At 40.8% G+C, this 27,456-nt stretch overlaps 1 protein-coding gene across 25 annotated transcripts in view; it reads right to left on the bottom strand.

The window, feature by feature from the left end:
• The window catches only part of AOPEP (aminopeptidase O (putative)), a 333,589-nt gene that overhangs the window by 242,361 nt on the left and 63,772 nt on the right, over positions 1 to 27,456 (bottom strand). For all 25 annotated transcript variants that reach the window (XR_005656715.1, XR_005656716.1, XR_005656717.1 and 22 more), the window contains 2 exons: positions 24,302 to 24,458; positions 14,264 to 14,509 (listed from right to left, as the gene is read on the bottom strand). Coding sequence is in view for 11 of the 25 variants with exons in the window: in XM_039880464.1 (XP_039736398.1) it covers positions 14,264 to 14,509; positions 24,302 to 24,458 (403 nt within the window). In the remaining 14 variants the exon portion in view is untranslated. The remainder of the gene's footprint in view (positions 1 to 14,263; positions 14,510 to 24,301; positions 24,459 to 27,456) is intronic.

A 27,456-nucleotide genomic window follows, 5' to 3' on the forward strand; every position in this document is an offset into this window, starting at 1 on the left:
CCTTTGTTTTTTTCTCAATGTGGTTAAAGAATATTTTCCTTTTTCCGTCTTCCAATTTTCTGATTTGAAACCTACACAGTGGGGTTATTTTGTAAGACTGGTTGCTGGCCTTTTGGCCTGTGCCCAGCACAGACTCTTGCCTGTCTCTGAAGTAAATGTTCTGCTCCTAGAAGCCCAGCTGTGGGTCTCCACACCAGCTAGTACCATTTACTCAACACCAGGGTGCAATGCAAATAAATAAAACTGGCAGTTCAAATTGTATAAATAATATCTAGTTTTCTTAACCCCAAAAGAAATGGCATTTCTTAATGCTATTTAAAAATGACAGACATAGGGGTTCATTTTTTAAAAAAGAGGTTCCCTTTAAACTTCCAATGTTACTGAGAATAGGATGAACATAACTTTACAGTTGTTAAAATTGACAAAATCTGAAGAAAAACAACATCAGAAAACTACTGAAAATGGGATCATCAGGGCTTCCACTAGGCTCACTATTGAGGACTTGGGACTAAATAAGCAAGAGCTTCACAATGACATGTTAGATTTGGGGCGAGAGACTAATTCTTATTTTCATCCCTGCTTTCCTGTATTTTTCCAAGTCTTAGTGAACCACACAAAAGAGAAATTTCATGTGCTTTCACCTATAGTTACAGCACTAGTGGGGGATAAATAAGATGCAGACACATCCCTACTTCCCACAACATAGAAGGTACAGTAACAGAATCTCTGTGCATTTACTGACTCTTTAAAATGTACCAAGTACTCAATGCGTTTTTGTCTACAACTGTAAAATACTGAGAAAAACTTAAAGATCCGTATTTTGGAAAAATAAACTGAGAACATCCATAGGACAGAATACCATGCAACTAAATAAAAAAAATGAGAAAACTTTTTAAGGCCTAATAACAGAAAGAATTCTAGGATATAACGTTCAGTGATAAAAGCACGGTGTAAACAAGGATGTGTGCTCTGCCTTCTTTTATTTAAGAAAAGGAAGAGGAGATAATAATCTATATAGTCTTATTGATTATATATTATTGCATCCACAATAAGACACACAGGGGGTTATACAAAAAGTTAATATAAGTACCTAAGGAATGAGAGGAATGGGGTAGATGGGAACAGAAGTGGGGAACAAAAATAGAAAACAATTTCACTAAAAAAGCTTACTATTCTTTAGTAAGTTTGCCCTTGCTTAGCTCAAACCACGTGTTTTAAGGTTGATTCTTTTGCAAAAGTATCTTCAATCATTCCTATTCTGGCCTAAAGTATTATCTAAACCAACACAGGCAGGTATTATTTATAAAATGCTACGTGTGCTTCTGGGAGAAGGATCTTGGGAAGGCAGCTGAGCGGGGCTGGTATTCAAAAGAGAGCAAGCAGCTCAGGAGGTCACCCTGACCTGACGCTCTTCTCGCCTTCTCCATCCTGGCCTTCCTTCTGACTCAGAGCCTCTCTGGCTCCACTTGGAAGTGGCAAGTGTGGTGACACAAGGTTTTTTGGAAGTTTCCATCATGCAGTCACGCAGTCCTTTCAATGCCTCTGATACCCACTGAGAACAGACCAGAGACAGCTGCTTTGGGAGTGAACAGAGTTAAATTTCTGAATCAAACGTGATGGGAAAAGAGATCAAGGATACAGAGCTGTGGCCAACTGGTCGACCCAGAGCCCCAGAGATGCTCAGACAGTCCAGCTGAGTCCAGGCATGATCCCAAATCACTGGAAGATCAAGATTCTTTTTCATTTGTTAGTAGATGTGAAAAAGGAACTAAAAAGTGCATTTCACCTACACCAAAAATGTCCAGTGGTTTTATTCTGCTGCCTTCTTCAGCACTTTGGGGTGGGGGGAGTTAACGTGTAAACTACTAAAGTTCAAGCTACATCCTTGAAGGAAGACCTAATGAGAATATAGGCGCTACTCTAAAATGTTCCTTCAGAGCACAGAGAAATTCCATTTGTACGGTTTGAGTGATCTAGACTCAACTATTTATAAAGAATCATTCATGTTTTTACACTGCCATAGTAACTTATCACACCTATTTTTATTTTTTTTCCTGGAGCTACTATTTCAGAGAGTCATGGACATTCCGGGTTGGTAGGGATCTTAAAATTTGTGATTCACACTAATGGGCAACAAATCTTAGGTATTTTTTGACCCACAAAACTACCAAATTTCTCTAAGCCTACTGAAGCAAGGGACCAATATTTGCCTAGGGCCTACTATGTACCAGGTATCATCTTACATGTGATCTTATCTAATGCACACAAGAGTCCTAGAGGTGAGTGAGCAGTCCTAGCTATTTTACAAATGAGTAATTGGTCAATGGCACTGCTGGACTGGCACCAGTACTTCTGACTCTAGTCTATGTTCTCTTTCCATCACCTCACATAGAGTCCTGAGGGATCGAAGGATAAACGTGGGCTCTGAAGAAGCACGTAGTAACAGCACGGTGGTTCAAAAGGCTAGCCAAGGAGAAATAAACGAAATGAGAAGCTATTAAGAGCACTTGGTTGCCTGGGGCTTGCCCTTGCTTAGCTCACAACCCATGTGTGGGTCTACAGGTTTCTATTGCTCAGCTCAAGCAAACAACCCATCATTAGGATCCACTTGCCCTATGCCTCAGAGGCCGAGAGTCACAGAAGCCTCGGCCCTGATCCAGGCTGTCAGCACCTGCTGGGACTCATCACCCCACAAGATGAACTACTTGGCTGAGCAGAAAGCAGAGCGTGCCCTGCCTGGTGGTTGGAAAATCACGGGAGGGGCTGGGCAGGGAGGCCTCTCTGAGTAGCAGGGACTCCAGGTCTCAGACAGATGGGGAGAGCCAAGATAGGGCTCGTCTTGAAAAAAGCTGTGGGAGCCTGTGACAGACAGGGAGCTTGTTTGTGAGGATCAAATGAGAGAAAAAATATCTGAGGACATTCTGCAGGCTGTGGAGAGTTAAAGTCAGGTAGCATTGTCAGTAAAGAATTTGAAGTCTGGAAGAAAAATGATCCAGAGTTGCTCAAAGCCACTGATTCCTTTTTGCAATCCTAAGGTCTAATAATGCTTTTGTCTGTAGAAACGAAAAAGTAGCCCTTGTCAATTAGTGAGGGCCCTGGGTTGTAAATGACAGAAACCAAACTCAATCAGCTTAGACCAAATAGAGCCCTAATTTGAAGGCTTATAGATTGATGGAAGGGCAGGGGCACACAGTGCATGCCATTTCTCACCCACATTTCTGCTTCTCTTACATTCTCTGAGACCAGGTTCCTCCCGGTCATTGGAAACTTGGTCCAGACACTCTCATACCACACATCTCTCAGCCTCTTCGCCTATTCGTTCCTATTGGGAAATCCCTGGGAGGGACCTGTGCCAAAGTTAGGTAATAAGACAGGAATACAGAGGTGCCCCTAGGGCAGGGGAGATGAAGAGTAAGCGGTTTGTGTCCCCTGGAGGGAGACAGTATGATGCACTGCCATGGCCTAGGAAGGTTCCTGGAGCCTGAAGAGGATGGGTTGATAAATACTGGTCCTCCTCTCAGATCCTGAGTCAGATCTCGGTATAGTTATCTAGAGGACCAGGCACAGATGTGTCCTCCAGCCACCTCTGTGAGCTGACTGAAAGGTGGAACACATTGCTGGTAGTGGCCATGTTAGAGAGGGAAATATCTAGATCTGGGCCTATTTCTTTCAGACTTCGGAGGAGGTATTACAGAATGATAAGGTGTACATTTGGTCTTGAGAACAAGCACCCTCTCTCTCATCTCTACCTTTAGAAATGTAATACGGAGTTCCTTCAGCAACTTGGGGCCTTAGACATAGAAGCCAAGTAAGAGAAGTTCCCCGGGTAAAGAGCCATCATCTGTATTTTCAAATAACTTGAAACTATCCAAGCACTGGTAGGCAGGAGGCTGAATCCAATGGGCTCCTTTCACTTGTCCAATTACTCTCCTCATCCTAACTTCAGGGCACCAGCTTGCATGGCCTTGGAAATCAGGAGAGAGACTCAAAGTTTAAAAACATAAAATTCAAACAGATGCAACACAGGTGACCTGGATCACAAAGGATAGGTCAGAATCATTCCTAAAGAGGTCTTCCTGGACAATACTTAAGCTGAGGTGGTGCCTCTTTGCCCAGGGGACCTGGTTACCAGAACAGGAACAGGGGCTGGAGTAGAGGGTAGCAGGCTTTCTGGGTCCAATTTCCTAGGTGGCCTGGGGACTGGGGCCTGAGCCCCCTACCAGGCAGTGTGCCCTGCTGAGCTCTGAGGACCATAATCTCCTGATTACTTGCAGCTCTGCAAGGGATATCAAAGCCAGGAAGAAATGGTTTGAAGCCAAACAGAGGGGGTGACAGAGCAAGGAAGGCTGATTGGGGTGGAGGGAGAATGGACGGGATGTGGGGAAGGCCTGAGGGCTGTGAGGGTTAGGCCAAGGGAGAAGAGAAATCAGAATTAAATGAAAACAGCGTTTGTAGCTGGGCCCCTCTAAGTAGAGTCCTGCCATGCATGTATTAACCCTCCATCCTTGAGAACACAATCCCGAGACCTGGTGCCTGCCTGCTGGGACACATAAAGCTTAGGGGATATAATATCTTCCAGGTGGGTGTGCCCAGAAGCACACAAAGGTGCTTGACAGGTCATTTAAAACTGACTGTCAAGGTCAAAACAACACCACCTGCAGGAACAACTGAAAAGTCATCTATCCCTCACTCTAGGTTCCCTGTTGCTGTTTGTTTTAAACCAAAGCCCAGTTTGAGCAGCAGATAAACCTGATGACTGTTCACACAAATGTATATGCAATTTATTAGCTTGCAAATGGAGATATCTGGAGGCTAAAACAAGGGGTAGGGGGAATAAGTTAGCTGCTAACTCTGACTGGGCAAGAGGTAGAGGTCTGAGCCATAACTGCTTGATTGAAAGAAGGTCTTCACCAAAGGAGCACGCTTCTGATGAGGTATTTGGAAATGCTGTTTCGCACGGATGGTGCATAGAGCAGAGGCAGTTATTAGGAAAGGAGGGTGTCCTTGCTCTTGAGACCTGTCTATTTTGCATTTAACGAGGGGTAAGAGAGGCCCCTTCTGAACCTTCAGCTTGAGGGCCTAAAATTTAAATGCCTACTGCTACCCAGGTGCAGTGAGAGTACAAGAAAATCATAGGCTTATGATTTAACTAGCTCAAACATCAAAAAGAAAATATATGTGTATGTAAATTGCTGAACAAAATTGAATCACGTCCACCCTTGTTCAAAATAAAAATTCTGACCCAATTAAATCAAGACTGTTAGGACTCTAAGATACTCTGCAGGCAACTCTAAATCAGCCCCTTACTTGTTCAGAGAAAAGAAAAAACTAGGCCAGGGAGGCCCACTGACTAACCTGGGATCCCAGCCTGTGACAGGCCAGAAACCCAGGCACACACCTTCCTTACGGTAACAGACAAGCAAGGAGCATCACCAGGTTGCTTCCCTGCCACCCTCCTTCCTCAGTCTGACATTCTTATCTGAGAGAAGATGGCAGGGTACAGAGTCTGTGAAAGCATTCCAGGAGATACTTACCCGTCCAGAGATGCCCACCACACAGTCTCCAGCAAACACACACTGCTCTCTAACACCTGCAGTAGAATCATCTGGGTGGACGGGCCTGTTAACATTCCAGGTGCCAAGACCCTACCCCCACCCTCTGAATTACAGTCTCCACAGCGGGGCTGGGGCAGTTGCAGGGATCTCAGGACACAAGCCACTCCACCAGGGTGCAGAGAGAAAGGACAGCACTTCCTTCTGTAATTGTTTTTCCTTCGTCCTTTAAAATTTCTATTTTTGTGTTTATTTTATAGTGTCCCTAACATATTAATACTGTACTGAATGTATACAACTTATAAGTAAATATAAATACACAGAAGGAGTGACTGTTCAAAAAGAGATGTGTAATTAGAAAATGTAGGGCCTCCTGCATTAAATTGCGAGGCAGTCTTCCTCACTGAGATAAAAGCAAGGCCCTCGCCCAGTGCCTGGCACGTGGCAGGTCCTCAACTACAGAATGAAAGCTGGATTCCGTAGCCAGTTGTACAACGAACTCCAGGATACTTCTGAACTGAACCATTCCCAAAGTATGTTTTGAGGGATGGTTTCTCGGGGACTACAAAGGTCCCGTCAAATACGTACCACAAAGGAGGATCTCTAGGCACAGCATTTGGGGGAATACTGCATATTCTGGCCCTGTCTTTGAGATGCACATATACACCAGGATATTAAGTCAAGATAATAAGGATATTAAAAGCTTTCTTAGAAGCCCTCCAGTAAAGACTTCCTTTTAACTTTGTTTAATCTATTCATTTCCTAAACTAATTAACCCACGATTCCTTTCCTCACATTATTAACATTCCACAAAACTAGTCTTCCCTGGAACCTACTATAAAAAACTCTGATTTAGGCTAAAGGTCTTATATTTCCTTGTAGCCACAGAATCATCAGCATTCATCACACCTGTCAGTCACTAGGTATCTACTGGACAAATTCTTGACTTTGCCCATCCATCCCTTTCCAACTAACAGCTTTCAATAGGATGTTCAGAAATTGTGCATGCATGATGAAAGCCAGAAACTACAGCTGACTCATTCTGAAAGTAGGTGTTCAGGGTCTAAGAGGACACCAATTCAAAAACTAGGATCTACCAACCACAGTCCCCACAACTCAACAAGCTGGCCTCTGACAAGCAAAGGCCCACTGGTGGGTCACCAGGCTCACAAGAGCGCCCCGTCCTCCTTGTCCATCCCAAGGCTTGCCTGGGGAGCCCAAGGATCATTCACACAATCCTGAAATGAAATTCTAAGGTTTCCATTTCATGATTAGAGGAGGTGGTTATTTTCAGCAAGCTAACTGAGAAGATGAAGGGCAGATTTGGCATTCCGTCTTCCTGGAACAAGGTCTAGACTTTCTGAGCAGTCACCTCTATAAATAGCATGATTAGTTAACCAAGAAATATAACATGTTCTACTCCAAGCTCCACTCAGGTTAAATCTGGGTTGACTTTTGCAATGTACATACAAACTCCATAAAGTAATCAATTTTTAAAAAGTAATCCATTTTTTACAGGAATGTTTCCTTACAACTTTGGCCTCTTAAAGTGAACACTTTTAAAAATAAAATAAAATAAAATAAAATAAAAAAGATTGCTTAGACAGTCTTCCAATTACATTTTAGTGGTGGGATAAAGCAACAAGGCAATGTCTACCCATCTTATGCAAATGAGCCTCTCTGGCTCAGAAGTCAGAGAGTTCCAGGTGCAGACTGGCTGTAATACAACAGAGGGAATGTTCCCTCTGAGCAAAGCTGGTCATACATTGTGCCTTGCTTGAGGACTGTTTCTGGACTTGGTGTTCTCTCCAACAAGGAATCTAGCCTTAAAAAAAAAATACATACACAGCTCCATCCCCCAAGCATGCATAATACATCCAGAGCCAGTAGCATTTGCTCACTCATACTATTTGTAGTGGTCTGAGGAGTGAGAACCTGCAAGACTGAGACTATTCCAACATGGCAACTTGGCACATTGAATTCGATTGTTATTTTTCACCCAGGAAGTGTATGCTCTATTCGGCAACGATTCTTCCATAGAGAAATAGTCGGGGGAAGGAGGGATAAAACTTTACTTTGCAATGGAAAAATGGAAAGGTAGTGATGACTGGCCATCTCAAGCTCAAGGGCTGGAAGAGATTAGGGCCCTATGATGACATCAATAGAGAGAGAGAAGATTAGAAATGTAGGTACAGGGATGATTGCTTCAGGAAGGCCTTTCAAAGGCCTGACAAATTCTCTTGAAGAATGACCCCAGCAGTGTTCTCTGAAGGTAGGGCTGCCAGTCTATGTGTATAGAGAACAGTTCAAAGAAAACAAAACACTTAAGTGTAATCTTTCAGAGGGTGAGGAATCATGGCGTAATGATGATAAAATACTCTTCTGGATCTGACAAGCATCACAGCTGTTTGACGGTAAGAAGATTCTGGCTGAGCCAAAAGCTATGAGTTCACGCTGCCTGTTTGTTCTAACAGAAGAGAGTGAGCCTGGCTCCCACATACTTCTGTGATCCAGGAATTCACCTCGTACCCAGATTCTATGGCCACCTCAAAATGAGCCCACGGTGAGACTCCATGACACTATGACTCACATGGGGAGGCCCTGAAGCAAACGTACACTTCATAGAGCGTTACGGATAAGTCTTGCCTAAGTCTGACACCCAAGGCTCTGCGAGCCATCCCAGAATGAGATCCTTTTACTTCTCTCTCTGACTTTCCAGCTCTAAGTGACTTGGGGACATCATCTATCCTCCTGCATATGTACCGTAAAGAATGGAGTGCACACATACCTTCTCACTAACTGCCTCAGTACAAATGGGCATTGTCAAGACTAACCAAATAATCACGGCCAAGGGTTTCAAAGTTCTAGAAGAACATCATTTTGTAAATACAAGATCCTATTTCGAGGAAAAAAAATGAAAGAACCAGAACACATTTGAAAGGGAAATTCCTTCTCTATAAGAGAGAAGGGAAACAAAGTCAAATAATTTTCTCAAGAAGAAAAATAAAAATAGAAATTAACACAAAGAAAGCAACAAAGGGGATGTGTGTGAGGGGGTACAAGCCACCTCTGTGACATTGCGAATCACCACCAGTTCTGTTTGCTCATCGCTATAGCAATGGCAAGAGTGCCAGTAAACAAAGCATTAAAATTTTACAGGGAAAAAAAGGATGGTAGGAGCTACTTTCTATTATTCACATCCACCTGTTTGAAAAAGCAGAGAAGAGTTATGCTGGAAAACAGGAGAAAGAAATGCCCTTCAAAATATTTTTAAAAGTAATCCATGCAGAAAGAAATTTGAGAATTTATTCAAGTCTGGGAAAAAACAACAATCACAAAGAAACAAAACCTACACACAGACCCTCAAATCCTTAGCACATCAGAGAGCAGAAGAGCTAGCAGCCTTGGTGAACAGAAAGGTGCACTAATTTACAGCTCAAATCAGATTCCCGAAGGAAAGAATCACTGTGGTTGCATCCTGCCTTGAAACAGTGGGGGTCACACATCCTGAAATTTAAAGGATTGTTTAAAAGTATGGTGGTTTGTTTTGGGGATCAAAAAATTCAAGTAGAAGCTAACAAAGAACAAGCAAAGAAAAATTCCCAAAGCTGTGAAACCTTGCTATTTAAGATAATGACAGAAATTTATGACTGCTTCCTTCCCGGCAGAAAGAAGCACAATTAGAAGGCTGAAAACAAGAGGCCCTTTGTCCCAGCATGTTATGTTTTGCTGATTCTATTACACATTGGCTGGGAGATAAGAATAAACAGGACAACACCCTGTCTAATGCCAGGAGGAGGGGAGGAGGGAAAGCTGGTTATGTTCATTCTTGGGCATGTATGTGCACACCATTTATTTGCAAATTGAGGTACTTAAGAAAACTGTGCATGCAATAGTCAGGAACTGCTATAAGCATTCAGAAGCCTTTTATTGCACAATCAAATCTTTTAAGAATAAGCCATGTGTAATAGGGAGCTTTATAGTTTTTCTCCGCTGTGAAGTGCATTGAAGATTTTTAAGTAATTGACAATTATTTCTCTATGCTCTTCATCAATCCTATTTTTGTTCAATCTTTTGAAAGCTTAAAAATTAGGATGAGCAAATATATGAATACAGCATCCCTCCCTGTGACCTACTGTGTCAAAAAAGCTTGCAAGAAATCAAGCAACAGCTGCTGGGGAAAGGAAACGTGGTGACCTGAGACTTGTCCCTTCTCCACAAAGCGAGAGTTGCCCGTCTGAGTGCCAGGTGCTCCGATATCCTTGCAATGGAGAATTCTGCTGGAGAACAGCAGCTGCTAAGCCAAATCAGCTTCTAACCACTCTGTCATGAGATAGTATAGCACTGTTGGTCCTTAGAAAACCGAGAAAAGATTTGACCTTTCTTCCAAGTCCTCCCCATAACACCTGACTGCCTGGAACAATCAATCCCTACTCCACCTCTGCCATTTCTCTGCAGTTCCCACCCACTCTTCCTTATACTGGTGTGTGGGTAGCTCAGGTGACCAAAATCTTGACGGACCATGGAATCTCCCACTCCAAAAATGAGTTTAAGGAGGGGGTGAAGGAAAGCTATTCTAAAAGCTCAGTGCCCCCTAGCTACACTGGACTTCTTTCTGCTCCTCCAGTCCATTATAATGGTTCCCACGCTGGGGCCTTTGGACTTGAACTTTCTCAGCCTGGGTTGCTTTTCTACCAGACTGTCACAAGGCCGGCTCCTTCCTATTCTCCGGTCTCATTGCAAATATCACTCTTTGCCTCCCCATCCAAACAATGCTACCTATCTCAAGAAACTCAATCACTTATTTGGTTTTATTTTCTTCACAGCACACCTCTTATTTGTTTTTAACATATACTATTTCCTCCCCTGACGAGAATGTCAGTTCCATATGGACAGAGACCTGATCAATCTTGTTAACCCTTATAGGCTCAGCATCTTAAATCCTACCTGGTATAGTATGTGCTTAATAGAAATTTATTGCAAGAATGAATAAATAAGCAATGAACAAATGAACAAGACAATCCAGTACAGAACCGTTGACAAAAAGGTCAAAGCAGAATCTGTTACCTATCATCAACCACACTGCTGCTGTGTTGTTTGTGTGTTTGTTTGTTTTTTAAATTTTCCCAGTGGGACCAGGGCTGAAGCTACATGTAAGTGGTAGAGTTGGGAAACACAGCCATAGAAGACACGGTTTTTTTATTCAAGCTCTAAACATAAAACCACTCTGAAACGATTTGTTGGAGATTCTTAAAATTCGAATAGAAGAGAGAAAAAAAGAATGTATTTGGATGTCAGCAAGACAGTTCTGCCAACCTAATTATGCCCCGTGACATGTAATTGTAAACTGCTGAAAGACAAATGATGAAGCAAAGCATTTATTATAAACACATTCAGAGGTAAGACTGAGGTGTTAATTTTTAAGCAACTGTCATAAATCTGGTTCCAGGATATTATTCCATTAACATTATTATTATTATAACAAAGAGTGTAAGCATGATGATGGGCTCCTTTCATGTATTTCTCAATACCTAGGAAATTAGGCTTACTAGTCAATCCCTAGCTGAGACATCTGAGAAAATACTAAGGCACAATGAAAATGGTGGAACACTAATTATACCAACACAGAGAGCTGTTCTATACATTGGCGATTCATTTAAAATGTATTCAGATCTTCATTTAAACATCATATTACAAAATTCAAGAAATGTACACTCCACAGCTCCTTATATGGCAGATTCGGCCTCTGTGGAAGGCAAAAATAAAACAAAGAGCGCACATTTACTAAATGAGAAAAGTAGGGAATGGAACTTTCAATAGTGTTTTAAAGATAAACTGGTGATTTTTCTCAGAATCAGAAGAGAATGAAAGTATCTCTTTCCTGGAACAGCGATTCGGAATAGGATTGGAGGGAAGCACTGATACGAAACGGGTCCTATTACAGTAATAGGTGACAAAAATCATTACGTGCAGTATTGCTTAATGTTCTAGTTACTGTTATGTGTGAACAGGATTCTAAATTCTAAAATGATGTTTGCGTATTATTTATCTTCTTATAAATTGACTTGTCATTTTCATATGTTCAAGTTGTAAAATGTGTTTTTTTCCCACTTCAGTGAAATATCAGAATTAGGTTCAAAAATAGATTAAGAGTTTTAAGATCATTCACACGATCCATAATATGTAATAGTTAAAATACAGTGCAACCATTATAGATATTATCCAAAATTTTAAAAACTCGTTAAAATGGTTATTATAATAATTTATCTATTTTAGTTCATGTGGGAATGTTTAATGTCATTTACCAAAAATGAATGCCGAAATGGTATAAAATGGTATTCATTATGATTAAGACCTAATCACTAAAGAAGTCCAGAGGTATGGAATTTATAATCTTGCATACATGTTTATAAAATGTGGACTCAGGGAAAGAACCATTTAATTTACCAAGAAAGCCTTTGATCTTTAGTGTGTAACAACAGGGCAAAGGCAAGTTTCAGTGCGGAGGTCTTTTTGGATGGCTCCTACTGGCCTTGGGATTTCTTTATTCCTGTTTAGGGCACAGAGTTGACCTGCAAGACTGTCATTTTTGTTCCACCGTTGCTTTACAGAGCCGCGAGCAAAGCCTTGACCATAAATGAGGCAGCAGGGCCCCGGGAGCCAACTGAGTCATAAACTCCACTCAGTCACATGTGGCTCAAGGTGTTGGGATCCCAAGTGAGTCATGCCAAGCAAGTGGAATCAATTTAGGTCAGAGTCAGGAAAAACAGAGTACTTCCCCTCCCCCCACTGGCAGTGGCAGATACCACAATCCCCCCTCCACAGCTCAAATACAGGGAACAGTAACTAAGCCGAGGAAAATATGCAGGCCAGGGCCGACTATTTTCACAGTCTAAAAAAAAAAGAAAAAAAATGAGAAAAAATGATATTTGACAACCAACCACGAATTTTTAAATGTACGGTTCTTCTGTTTTTAAGCATAAAAGAAGTCTTGTTGCTGCTAAGTTATTATCACCATCACATTTTTTGACATTTGTGCTCAGTACCATTTGGCCTTAGGGTACTTAGGCTTATTACTTTAAAAACACAGAGTTAAGTATGTTTAAATCACTTTAAATGTCTCAAAAAGCAGCAAACACACAGCCTACCTGCTTGGGCATGCAAACTTGAAAAGAGAAGCTTTATAGAATAGTCTGTAGGTTAACAGATTCTGATTTTGGCAGACTGATGTAAGGAAGGAGCTATAGAAAATAAAGTCCTCTGTAGAAAAATACTCTATCTTTGGCTCCCTCAGGTCAGAACTTGGAACTGTTAGCATGCCCTGAAAAACTACAACTCTCATAAAGTGCTAAAAACTCCCAAATAAATATGGCCCCTCAAAACTGTGTACAAATGAGAAACATTTAATGAACGACCCTTTCTTTGCCAATAATTCTGCTTAAATTAAGTCCAGCAGACTCTTCAAAGGGACCAAAGAAGACCCCTTGTTAAGACAAATTCTATATATAGACATCCAAGACAATTATATGATGCATGTAACCAAATATATATAATTATCCTAGTTTCAACATTCCCATTATCTTCATAAATATAGGATAAAAATCAGACCAAATGACTTTCTCAGACCTCCTCAAGGATTAAGACTAGCCAGCCAGCTTTTAAAAAGTATACATATGTAGTAAAGATCAAAAGCAAATGTTCTGGTCAGTTCTTTTCTACTCATGGGTTTTACTAAGAATGTGTGCAGTTTTCAGGGAAAACACCACAAATGACAGCTGTTCAAAAGCATGGAAATTAATTGGCAGCAGGAATTTCCTTGACTAATAGGGAAAAACTTAAAGTCACATGTTTTGATGAGCTTATTTTTCCCATCCTTAGTCAAGCATATTCACTGTTAATGATTAAGATTTTCAAATAGAGATATAACCAAGTAAAATCCTGATACATAACCAAGTAAAATGCTGAGTGAAACAAGCTACCTACTGCTAAATGAACAATGGTATTAATGAATGAATTTTAGGTGTAAATAAGATACAAGGAAAGGTTCAACTTGCAGGTCCTGATTTTTCTATAGGAAATAAACTGAGACAACAATAAGAATAATGTATTTCCTGTATTAAAAATTAGTAGCAAGACAAGTACCTCTCTCTCCCTACCTCACCCCCAGTAAGCCATCTGTTTTGAGCTGTTTTTCTAGCCATGGTGATAGATTTACACTGATTCATACACAGTCTCTCTGACACAGGGGCTCTCAAGTCATTGCCCTTGTGACCAATGGCGAGAATGGATGAGACAGCTGGTCAGGATTAGGTGAGCAGCCTATGGCCATGGAACGTAGTTGTATCACTCTGTCCAGAGCTATGACCTTGGGCTCATTAGCATTATGCTTTCACCACCTAAGCTAACCAGTCACTGATCAGCCACAATCCAACATACATCACTCTGGGAGTACAACGTGTTCTCAATCCTAGCAACAATGTGATTTTATTTTTAAGGCAGCTGAAGTGAGCCTAAAATAACCAAAAGCTCATGCATGGTGGAGTCTATGCACAAACCATTCCTCAAGGCAACAATGAGATGTCCAAGCATGAGCAAACATGCCCTCTCCATCCTAATCAAATGACAGCTCTGACAGAGCTCAGGGAAAGCAAGAAATAGTTAAAGGATTTCTGAAGCATATGCTCTCCAAGTGCCACAGTGGAACAACGTACCTGGCCATCCCCAGACTTGGAAAGTTGGCAGGGACGATAAGTACATCCAGCCTGGAGAATGGGTGTGTTCCCAGGACAGAGTGCGCTGCTGAGAGACAAGGAGGGATCAGCCGCAGAAGGGTCTCTTGGCAGGTATGTTTGAGGCACACCGGGGCAAAGACCCGATGAGGAATGATCTCCTGGGTAGCGGCAGAAGCATTCTGGAAGCGGCAGGGGTATTCCACATGGCCACAAACACCAACACACCTGGGAACAACACAAAAGAAACAGATGCATTTGACAGTAAATCAAGTTTATTCTTCTTCCCATGAAGGGGAGGAACTCTCACAGACATGGACAACTTCTACAAGATAGCGGTTCAGATAGGCTCACAAGCAAAGACAATAGTTTGATTTCTTTGTTCGTCTGTTTCTAAGTAGTAGTGAAAAATTATAGGTCAAAATACTTATTGATTTGCTGAATCAACCGAGTAGTTTCAATTTAAGCTAAATGAAAGCAGTAAAATATTGTTTTAGAATAAACAGGAGGAAAAAGCCCCCAAACACAAAATAACAAAAAAAAAAAAAAAAAAAGAAAAGAAAAACAACAAGATTTTCTGCTCTCAGAAATGTGCTTTCAGGTATCACCATGTGAAAAATCCTCTCCAAATTAGGATGATTCAGAAAGAAAGCAATGGTGCAACCAAAATAAAGATACCATCTTGGAATTTCCTAGAATAAAAGATGTGCACTCAAGCAGAGAACAATGAACCAAATCACAGTACAGGTTCCGACTTTTCAAAAGAATACAATCCATTCTACTGATAAGTAATCTAGGTGTTGTGCTATTAAGGAATACAGAGGTACTTTTGATACAATATTTTCCCCAGTCGACTTTCAATACAAATTTAACCGAATCGACCTTTTAAGGAAACAGATCAGAGGCCAGCCCGCACCATCTGACCACTGTCAGTTATCCTGTCAAAGGTGGAGCTGGAAAAGAATTCCTAAAATCTGACTCACAGGCCTCAAGAGAACTTATCTACTCAAAGAAACCAACATCAAAGGGAACCCTATTTTTTTCACCTGTTAACACGTCCTTTATTCAAACACAATGGAAAGTCCCTCTACTTTTAATTTACAAATTATAATTCTAACTATAGCGACTTATTAGATTTACAGTGAATACTGAAAACACTTAAAATACAGATATGTCCCAATTTGGGCAGACTGCAACAATAATGCCTCTCCAAATTTCTAAAATGCCTTTCACCCACCCCAAACCAGTACTACCCAAGGAGATCCCCACCGCTATGGAGATAAGCCTCTCAACCAGCATAGTACACACAACACAGCTTCCAGCATCCACAACATTTTGCCACAGTTGAGGGTAAAATAATGGGTGAGGACCCATAAATACTTCTGCCAGGATAAAGTGACAGGAAGAATACAATTATTGACATTGAAAGCTAGCCAAAGTCCCTGGATTGATAACCTTGCTTTATGGAGAAAGTGAGTAAGGGTGTCTGTTGATAAACATTTAACCAAAAAGGCTGTAATGTTCACCTAATGACTAATATTGTGCTGGTGCAGCAATTGTAATCAAAGGTCCCACGAAGTGAAAAAATGCCATTTACTGAAATTACTACCACAAAACGTTTTCCTAATGTATTTACACAGGTATATAATGTGCTATAGTAATTTAAGCTTGGACTCTCTATTGAAAAGCTTTCAGCGCATGTAATGGAAAACCTGGAGGTGAAGAGGCATATTCAGGACAAAGTTGGGGCATAAGTTTAAATTCTATCTATCAAGGCACAATTTTGCAGAGGCATTCCACTGACCTATCTAGAAACACACCATGGAGCAAGACTCTTTTTTGCAGCCAAGAACCCCAAAATTTAGAGAATAATTTGAGGTAGCCAAAGATATATCATAACAGCCAATTTGTTCAAGAGAAAAAGTGAGTTAAATTCTCTCTGGATATGAATGGCACTAGCTGAGATATCAAAGGTTTTTCCAATTGGGTATATTAGCACTGTTTTCATAATCAATGCCTCAGAAAAAAATGCAGGATTTTAAGCCAATCAAATTATGGATAAGTGAGACCATTAAGTCTCTGAATAAAAATGGAAAAGACATCAGGGAGGCTACATGTGGGTTCCAACAGGGGGATCAGGAAATCTAGGCTTCTGAGGCTGTTCAATTGGCTAACTGTGACCTGAGGCAAGCAACTCAGTCTCTGGGATCTCTTTTCCTCACCTCTGACATGGTCTCACAGAAGAGGCTGATGGGGGAGGAGAGAGATTGATTGGAAAGGGGTGTGAGGAAACTTACTGGGGTGATGGAATGTTTTCTGTGTTAGCATGTACACAATCATAAATCATCAAACCGAACACTTAAAATCTGTGCTCTCTGCTATATGTTAATTGTATTTCAATTAAAAACAAAGAAACGAATAAACTAAAATGATTTCTAAGTTTTTTTCTGGCGCTATGATTCTATGACAACTCACCATATGAGCCCCTCTTCATACAATAGGCATGTTCCTGAAGTAGTTAGGGAATATTGTACTTTTATAAAGTCATGAATAGTCTTCCACAGAACCAGTATTAATTCAAATGTGCTCTATCTTCCCTTTAGGCTAACCGTCAGTTACAAATCATTATATATGTGCCTGCTCCAATCTAGTCTCAATATCATCAACAAATCAAGCATTTCTAAAAAGCTGTTTCTTGTGCCAGACTTGTAATCGGAGTAAACATTTTAAAGATTAATTATAATACTTGATTGTTAATTATTAATAATTCATAATACTAATGATAATAAGAATAATAACTTCAACCACAACTGCTACTTACACTTATTGGACATTTACTGGGTACCAGGCACTGTTCTAAACACTTTATATACATTCTCCCAGTTAATCCACATAACATTTCTAAGGAATAAGAACTATTCATCACATTGTGAGTTATCATAAAGTCCTCCCTCCTGATTCTCCTCCACATACTTCATTATGCTTCTTAAGTAAATTTGGATCCTGGAGTTTTCTCAAAACTGAGCTCAGCTGCTCTATATGGTTCTTCAGTTTCCTGTTCTTCCTTAACAATATTTATTGCACATTAATATTGCCAAGAGTGGGGAGAAGGATGAATATATGTTAGGTTGATAAATGATGAGAACCAGACCATTGGTTCCCTCTTATACAATGCTGGGCTGAAATTATTTCATAAAAGGTCTCTCCAAAGAGTAAGAGTGATGGTGTTTTATTCAGAATCACAAAATCGGAAACTGTCTCAAGAGGTTCTCCTTTAGCAATCGTCTTCTTTCAAGACAGTGCTGTACTGATATAACACTGGGCAAAATGGCGTAGATGATATGGGCTTTGTTCATCTGCTCTTGCAACCACATCAAGTTGTGACAGAAACATGGAAGAAACAGCAACCAGAGTTGCCTGGGGTCTAGATGAAGAGAAGCCCTACAACTAGGGAAAGAAATAAGAAATCACCCTACAACGGTTGGAGGTAGGAGGGGGCAAAGACGCGAGAGACTGCCTGATCTGGAATGGCTGAGTGGGACATAGGCAGAGGCAGCGTCAGCTGGCAGCTGCACATGCCTCTTAAAGGGGCTGTGTCCGTGACCAGACTTTTGCAGTGACGGACCTGCTTGCTCTGAGCACCAGTCCCCAGTAGGCTGCTCCAGGGGGCACCAGGGACTTACAGGGGACACTGAGAGAGGGCAGGAGGTGAGGCTTTCTCCCAGGCAGAAATGCTGGCAATACCCATTGTTCCTCTGTTGAGCCCTCCCCACTCCCAGTGTGCAGACACAGGTGCTGCCATAGCTGAGACGTCATCAAGCTGAATAACAGAGGACACTCTGCCCAGATGATTCCCCAAAACTTCGCCTCCCCCAAATCACGGCCCTACCCAAGCCATATCCAGTTGTGTTCTCAGCAAGTCCTGTAAAACTTGCTGAGTAAGCTCCAAGACCCACACTGGTGGCAGCTGGCCTCGGTTCTGGTGGCTTCTTGAGGCAACTATAAGCACAGCATCTGTGGGTTGCTTGCTGAATCTTAACATGTGGCCCTGGAGGGGCAGAGGCTGGGGCTAAATTTGGGCTGCAGCTGAACCCTTCTCAGGACTGTGCTGCTGGATATCTACTACACAAAGCTACGGTAATACGACAGGGAGACTTAGGAGCTTTGCTTAGTACATAGAAACAGACACAAAAAGGCAGCCAAAATAGGAAGACAAGCAAAAACCATATGAGAGAACAGAATAGAGATCCAAGAATAATGGAGTCAAGTAATCTAACAGATGTAGAGTTCAAAACACTCATTATAAAGATGCTCAATGAACTTAGGAGAATGTAGATGAACTCAGTGAGAACTTTAACAAAGAGATAAAAATATATATATATATATAAATGGAAATGGAAACTATAAAAGGGAACCAGTCATAAATGAAGAACACATTATCTGAGATGAAGAGTATATTAGATGGAATAAACAGAGTAGATAAAAAATAGGATAGAACCACCAATATAGAGGATGGAGAAGCCAAGGACATCTAATCGGAATGGCAAGAAAAAAGAAGCCAAGAATATAATAATAACTTAAGGAGCCTATGGGACAAAATTAAGTATAAAAACATTCATGTAATAAGGGTACCTGAAGGAGGAGAGGGAGAACAAGAAGCGGAAAAGCTATTTGAAGAAATAATGATGGAAAACTTCCCTAACCTAGTGAGGGAAGTTTTCCATCATTATTTCTTCAAAGAAAGAAAGGAACTCAAAGAGGCCCACACCAAGACACATCAGAATTAAAATGCCAACAGTTAAAGACAAAGGGAGAATTCTAAAAGCAGCAAGATTAAATCAGTTAGTTACTTCCAAGGGAGCACCCAGAAGACTGGCAGCTGATTTCTCAAAAGAAACTTTGCAGGATAGAAGGGCCTGGCACAAAATATTCAACATGATGAAAACCCAGGATCTACAACCAAGAATACTATATCCAGCAAAGCTATCATTTAGAGTCGAAGGACAGATAAAGAGCTTCCCAGACAAAAATAAGCTAAAGGAATTCACCACCACAGAGCTGCTATTACAGGAAATGCTGCAAGGAGAAAAAACGTGTATCAAAATCATGAATAAAAAATGGTAATAACTACATATCTATCAATGAGTACTTCAAATGGAAAAGAACAAAGTGCTCCAACAAAAGGATAGAGTGGCTGAATAGATAAGAAAACAAGACCTCTGTGTGTGCTGCCTACAAGAGACTCACTTCAGATTGAAAGATACACACAGACTAAAAGGAAAAGGATGGAAAAAGATACTGCCTTGATGGACCTAGAGGGTATTGCGCTGAATGAAATGGGTTGGATAGAGAAAGACAAATATCATGTGATTTCACATATATGTGGAACCTAAAGAACAAAATAAACAACAGCAACAAAAGCAGAAGTAAATTCATAGATACAGAGAATATTTTGAGGGCTACTAGATGAAAGGGGGGTTGGGGGACAGCAAAAAAAAAGGCAAAGGGGTTAAGAGGTACAAATGGATAGTTATAAAATAGTCATGGAGATATAAAGTGTAGCATGAGGAAAATAGTCAATAATGTTATAATAAATATGTAAGGGGTAAATAAGAGCACTAGATTTAGTGGGGTGATCATTCGAACTCTAATCTCTATGCTGTGCAACTGAAACTAATATTGTATACTAACTATAAATTGAAAAAAAAATTCATTGAATTGTACAATATAAATATGAGCAACTACTTATCTATTATATTTTAATAAAGCTAGGGTAAAAATAGTATACAACCAACAAAAAGGAAAAAGGCCTGATAGGGGTATATCAGGAAGTTACTATCAGGTTATTTAAAAAAAAAAAAAAAAAAGACAGGGCTGTACTGAAACCAACTGACACAAATGTTTCCCTGTCATAGGTTTGAAAGAAATCATTGGTAAGTCTCTCCCTTGGGAACACATATCCTTACTTCACAACCCCTTCCTTGGTTCAATATGACAATTCAGTAAATATATCCCGCATTCTTATTCTATTTGAGGCACCCCACAGGGTGCTGCTGTGTACATACATATGAATAAACTCTGACTTTACCTTTAGGAGTTTACCTAAAGGTAAAGTCAGAGTTTTGTTGAGAGAAAAGAAAAATTAAAGTCTGATAAATTCAATGACATGTAAAATGTTTATACAATTTTTTTAACATATTTTAGGAAGCAGAGTAGATGTTTGCTAAAAATCACAAGTGTTCAAACTGCTACCACCAGCCCCCAATGCATTGCTGACAATGATGTCAATACATATGATGACAGAGTAGTGTCTTAAAGCTAGATGTGTTTCCTTAGGGCATTCAGTACATTACAGAGCAACATGAAATATGTGTATTATGAGACAGAAAGCCGAATACCCTGGGAGAGCAAGGGCTGGAGAAATCAAACCAAGCCAAGAAGATATGGAAAGGCTCCTCTCTCGGTGAGGGGCGTATTGGAAATCGGCATTTTCTCCTATGATATATATCTACCATTCCTTCTTTTCTAGACTTCCAAAGAGATAGAAACAGTGCCTCATCTTCCAAGGTCCATGAGGCAACTTTTCATCGACTTTACAGCTATAAAGATGACTTCTTTCCCCACCAAGTCTACCTTTCTTTGGGATTAACAACCTCACTGCCTTTCCCATGTTTCCCCATGCTTCATGGTGCCTATTTTCCATGTTTTTAATAATTTTTGCTGAGTTCTTCTGGACTTTATCCAAGTGTCCTGCTTAAACTGTATGGCCCCAAAGTGAAGACAATGCTTTAGCAAAGGCCTCGAGAGGTTAAACATAATACAAAGATTCCACTGTGGCTGAAGAAGGTTATACTATAGCCAAATGAAATTAATAAACTTTCAACAGTTTATCTAAGTGTCTTATAACTAATATATTTACTGAAATGCTCGCCCAGAGTGGGCTGAAGGGTATGCGGAACTGGAGCTGGAAGAGGGGCTGTTCTTCCTACAATTTAGCCCATATGAACAGTGATCAAAAGTTCAGTGACCAATACTTTGGCCAAATTTCTGGGACCCAGATGAATACTTTAAGCAAATGAAAGCCTGTGGTATATAAGGCCCCTGTAAAAGGTACATTTATGTGAATTGAACTAGTAGTCTTAGGAAGGTTTGAAGTCAACAGGGGGGTTGGGGAAGGCCAGGGGACCAGATGTGAACATAACGAAAAACAACACTTCAGTTGGCACTTTAGAGCATCGTTGTTGGCAAACTTAGCATGGAGCCAGAGATTTAACGGATAAAAGCACGAAGCCACCCTCTGATGACTAAAGACAGCACACATGAAGCACGTAGCCAGGGAAGGAATAAACAAATGTAAGCTATTATTTTATCAGCAGTACATTTCTGATAGACAAGCACAGTGATAAATGAAGGGAAAACTCCATGTCAGACATGGAGGAGAGTATGGGAGGGAGTCCATTCCCCAGGCCTCTCTTTCCAGCTGATGATTGGTTGGGCGACTCTGGACTTTCTCTTTTTGGATCTGCTTGCCCACAGAGGGGGTACTTTTTGGCTGTGATGCAGGCTGTGTACATCCATACTGCGGAGGCTAGCAGTGGTCCAGCTGGGTGGGTAACTGGGTGGGGAAGTATGTCTGATTTGGAAATGGAATATTAGAAAGTCCATTAATACTGTACACCTGAGCGTTCCCTCAGTCCAGCTTCTGTCAGTAATTAAAGTTTCATTGTTCTCCTTCCGTTTGTTTTTCAGTTGGTTCTGAACTCAGGAGGACAAGAAAGGAGTCATATTTACCCTTTCCCCTAAACTCTAGCAGGGATTTCGGATATCACATCTTCCTGGAACCCTTACTTCATTTGCCCATGTCCTCCTCCCTTCTCAATTGTGGTTGAAAGGAAAGTGAAAAGCCATTTCAGTTGCTTCTGGGCAGCACAGAGAGTGCATAGGAAATGACTGCTGTCCCCCCTCCCACCTCAGATCTCTGGGAATATGGCTAGAAGGATAAAATAACAAATTTCTTTCTTTGCCTTCTCCTAGCCTTACTAAGGCACACAGTTTTCAATTGCATACCTCTTCTAATAGTCAATCAGTCCTGAGGCTGCAGGTGAAGAGCAGAGTGCTTCTTCACCATGAAGAATTTGAGAACCGGGCCCGAGCAAAGTCTTTACAGAGAAGGACAGTGTGGCTTTGTTGCAAGACACACACCCACCCAATAGGGATAGCAACTACTGGCTCAAAGACAGCGCTTTCAACTTCTGTTTTCTGCTCCAATGCAACACATTCCAATCATGGTGCTGACTCTCCAGGTGGGAAGGTGGATCAGACTTAGGGTGAGGTGCGGATGTTATACACAGTTTTTAAAAGTCCCCAGGTAAGATTCTGAATCACTTCTCTAGGGGGTTGAGGCCAGACGTAAATCCAGGTACTGTGACTCAGTAGGGAGATGAACATATACAAACATGTTCCCGTCTGAAGTCTCAGTATCTTTATTTTATATATATAAGGGAGATAATAAAACCTACCTATCTTACAGTCTTATTCTCATGACTAACCAACATGACATTTAGATCAAGACCTTCCCTGACTTCAAACATCCAGTGGATTCTGTATTAATTCAGAATAGGATACGATATGCTGCAATAACAAACATTTCCAGTATTTCAGTGGCTTAACACAAAAAAAGTTTATTTCTTGCTCATATCAAATCTGCTGTGGATCCGAGTGACTCTTTAGGGCACTTGTCCTCCCTCCTCAGAAATTTGGGCTGCCTAGAATTGCAAAATGAGGCCTGCCGTGTGATCTCAGTGGCAGGGAAAAGAGCACTAGAGGGTCTCACAAGCAATTAAATATTCCCACATGAAAGTAACATACGTCATTTCTGTCCACAAGTCTCTTCTCTTGAGAGTGCATAAGTAAAATCCAATAAGCAATCTAGGATCCTCTATACAGCTCAGAGAGGATAGTCCAAAATAGGCAAGTTACTGATCAGGAAGTAGAAATTACCTCTTCCTTCAAAAAGCAAAATGCAGGCAATAAGACCTGCCTGTCATGAGAAAGGGCTCAATGCCTTTATTTCCTAACACCAACCACTACAGTCACTGCAGAAAGTGCAAAAGCAACATGGCAAAGTAAAAGCAGCACAAAAGGAATTTCCAGGTTTTCAAGGATGAACTAACCATCTGTCCCATGACCCTGGGCATTCTCCAGCATAAGGTACTCACTTAGTGACTACCTGTAAATAGGAAAAATGATGAAAATGAGCTGAGTGTCAAAGTCCTAGGAATGTAGCATGATGCCATGCTGCACGATTAGCACATTCCTGCACCTCTTACACGCATTTCCCTTTTCCCCATTGGGCTCTCAAGCTCGAAAGAGATGAACATCTGGGAAGGTTGCAAGTGAATATCCTATGCCTATACTAATTTTCCAAAACTTTAAACTGATTTTTCTCTGATACACTCTGAAAAAGAAGGAACTGCTACTAAAGTTAACAGAGTCCTCATCCAGCAAGATTCTCATAACCCAACGGCCTTGTGACAGCATCCTTGTGTCCTGTGGTCCTAAGGAAGCTGGCTCTCCCCACCGAGGGAAGACTGCCCCTTCCTCGGTGCACTCAGTGGTCACTGGAACCAAAACAGCATTCATCAGACAAGCGACTTCTTTTTATTAAGTTGTTTCTGACCAAATAAGCACTGAAAACCAAAGTTAAAAGATGTAGAAAGAAGGAAAGTATTGAATCTGAAGATTCTGTTGACTTAACCAAACACACGAAAATATTTCACCTGACTTCACACAGGATTCCATATACACTTATTTTCTTTTCTCGTCCTTTCTGCATAAACAATATGCCCACATTTCTGCCTTTCAACTCTCTTTCCCTCCCAGTGGGGTTTTTCCTGCTTTGATTAATCATATTTTGGTTTAGTTTCTCAGCAGGGATGACTCACATTCCCAGTACTTGGAATAAATGCATCATTCTTCTCATTCAAGTGTTTGTTTTTCAACAAGTTCCCAAACACAAACCTGAAGTCAGCCTCTGAAGGTGAGAAGGATCTTCTCTCCGCTGCCAGATCATTTGATGAGTAGGTCTCTGGCTTCATTTCTGTCCAGGATCCCACTGCAATTGTGAGGGTGGAGGCTGGCATTGGCATGGTTACGTAGTAATGCCAGCTTGAGTACCCTATAACCAGAAAGAGAAAAACCATAATGAGGTCAATATATGGTTCTGGATACTACTCTGTATTTTTTTCTCTTTAGGCCCTTGAAGGACTTGTGTGCTAAGATGGTATGAGCCAATTCTTGAAGGTGGGTCATGCCAACTGAAGGGATATTATTTCAGGTCTCAGGGAAAGTGTAAGAGGGATGATAGTTTCAGAGCAGCCCAGGAGGTTTGGATCTCTTCCAGGGATCAGTTTGAAGCCCTTCATGTGAGGCTATAAATGGTGGTGGCTGAGGTAGTCACTCATAGCTACAAACATATAAAGGCATAGGATGTATGCTGCTATAGGGACAAAAACATATCTTATCCATCCTTATTGCCTAGAACAGTACTTGACATTAAAAAAAAAAAAATTCTCTATTGAATGAATGAACAAATGATCACTTCTATTCTACTAAACTATTTTATCTAAATTTAAGTCCATCTAAAACAGATATAGTAGAATACAATGAGACTTGGGGAGGGAGATATCTGGGTTTTAGTCCCAACTCTGAAACTAATTAGCTGTGTAAGTTCAGGTCTTATCTATCTCATCCTTTTTATCTGTTACTATATTCGGCTGGTCCTTCATTCCTCATTGAACAGATGAAAAACAGGCCTGGAAAGGTTCAACGGAGCCAAGGACCCCCAGCTAGTTTGTAACAAGACTGGAATTACAGCTGGGGCTCCCCACCCCAGCCAAGGGTGTGTCTGCCGCTTATTCCAAATCATAAAGAAGGTTTTTACCAAAGAAACATTTGATTGATAACTCACAACACTATACTACTTTACTTGTAAGATGGGAAAATTATTTTAATGTTTCTGAAATCTGAATGTGTCATATAACCTGATTTAATATAGTATTTTTTTTTTTTTTCTGAGCATTTGCTATAAATCGATGGTGTGTCTTCAGGGGAATTGCTATCACCTCATATTGCAGTTCTCCACTCCTCACGTTCCTCATGTTCCATTAGAGTAACAACCCTAGCTTCTCTTTTAGCCCCTTACTCGTTCCTTTGCAGGAGTTATTCTTAAGTTTTAGAGGGTTAAACGTTCATGGAGTGGCCTGTAACTGTCCAATTTGGTCAGTGAGAGGATAAGATGTCATATTCTGGGTCAAAATATTAACACACTAATAGTGGCCAGCAGACCTAACGTGACATTTTTCTAAGTGCTTTACCAGTAACAATCAATAATAAAGGTTATATTTTGGTCTCCATGTGCTTGACTTCTTTGTTTCTCAACTAATTCTGAGCTAAAGGAGGTAGAGGGGTCATTATTTATTACCCTCTGAAACTCTACCAACTTAGATCCAAAGAAATATAGTGCAGAATTCCTCTGATGAAAAACAAAATTTTTAATAGGAAACATAGACTTAAACTTAAGGAAAAAATAAATATGATATCAAGTTTGAATAAGTATGCTATGATATTGTTTGGAAGTCATTAGAGGAAAACTTGAAGGACGAATATAGAAGGGCATGCTCAAAACAGCTGGAAACCCAGCATGGAGGCAGCTGTTCTCTCAAACTTGCTTGTAAGTTTCATCTTGCTTCTAGAATCAGAGTGGCCACTTTTGAGATCACTGTTTCCATTGCTGACTGAGAGAGCTAAAGGCATGTTCCTCTTTAAAGAGACAATGAAATTCAGTGATGCTGGAGCCAATCCAGTGATATGTGTAGCTTCTATGGGGCTTGAAGGAAAACCACAGCTTTCTGAAGAATAGCTGCTCTGATCCCAAGCCAGTAAGAAGAGGCTAAAGACAGTCACAATGGTCTTGATAAAAGCATGACATGGATCTGACAGGTCATGAGGTACTGCGCCTACCTCTCTCATTTTTCTACCTTCTCATAGCTATCTCATTCTCTCCAAACTGATGCCTCCCTGTGGTGCTCCATAAAGAACTTCAACTTGAACTGGATGACACAATGGGAACTGGTCAAACTGTGGGGAGGGTGGAGATGGAAGAAGAGGAACAACGTTGTGTGTGAGGAACTAAATCTTTTGAACACCTTGGCTTAAAAGAGATATCTCAAATGACCAAATTTTTATAATCAAAGGACTATGGTCTGGCCATTCTTTCTCTGAAGTACATTTTAGAGTGTTTACCAGGGGCCATTGAATTTTTCTTTTAAAAACTTTAGACCCTTGGGGGTCCAGTAAATAAACAGCAATGGTAAAAATAAAAGATTGAATGCATGAGACTACCTTTGTTTTTTCCCAAAACCCAAGTAAAGGACAGCAAAATGATTTTTTTTTAAGCCATAAACCAACAAGAACAGGGAGAATAAAATAGGAGATACTAGCTGCAAAATATAGGAAGTTAAAATGCAGATGGAAGAGTGGCAAATGACACAGCAGACCTGAATCCTAAGTTAGCAGTGGGGAAAAAGATTCACTTCATTTTATTCCCTAGAAGGTCCAAAAGGCTGGGGGTGGAAGAAGTATAAACTAAGCAGGCCTGGCTGAACAACTATCTAAGAAGGGCTTAGATTCCTAGATGGCCTCCCCTACTCCACACACCTGAGCTGTTTTCCCAACCCCCCTACACACCTAGGAAGTAACTGGAGGCTTATTTTTCTATAGAGAGTAAAAGAGAGGGCTTCTAGACTGGAGTGCAAATAGCGGGGGTACAGCTGAAGGCAAATAAATGGGATTAGATGAATATATGCATATCAGATGCTGAGAGCACCAACCTCTTCCCTTATCTGGTTCCCAGAAAGCTAGCAACTATGCTTTTACCCTCCAGGCAGGAGAATAAAAAGAGCTGACCAGCCCAAGAGAAGACAACTAAGGATAGTGACATTGGAAGTTTCCTATGATCTGTCTACAATGAAGCTCACAGTTGACAAGCCCTATGCATACATCAGAGCTTCCAATCAGCATTTTGGTTCCCTACTCCTAAATGTGTGCAGACAAATCAAGGACCTCCAGGCATTTTTAGAAAGCCCCTGATGTAAAACTGAGACCCAAACAAATAG

The sequence above is a fragment of the Pteropus medius genome, unplaced genomic scaffold (assembly GCF_902729225.1).
Source record: "Pteropus medius unplaced genomic scaffold, Ma_sr-lr_union100, whole genome shotgun sequence".
NCBI classification, from domain to species: Eukaryota; Metazoa; Chordata; class Mammalia; order Chiroptera; family Pteropodidae; genus Pteropus; species Pteropus medius.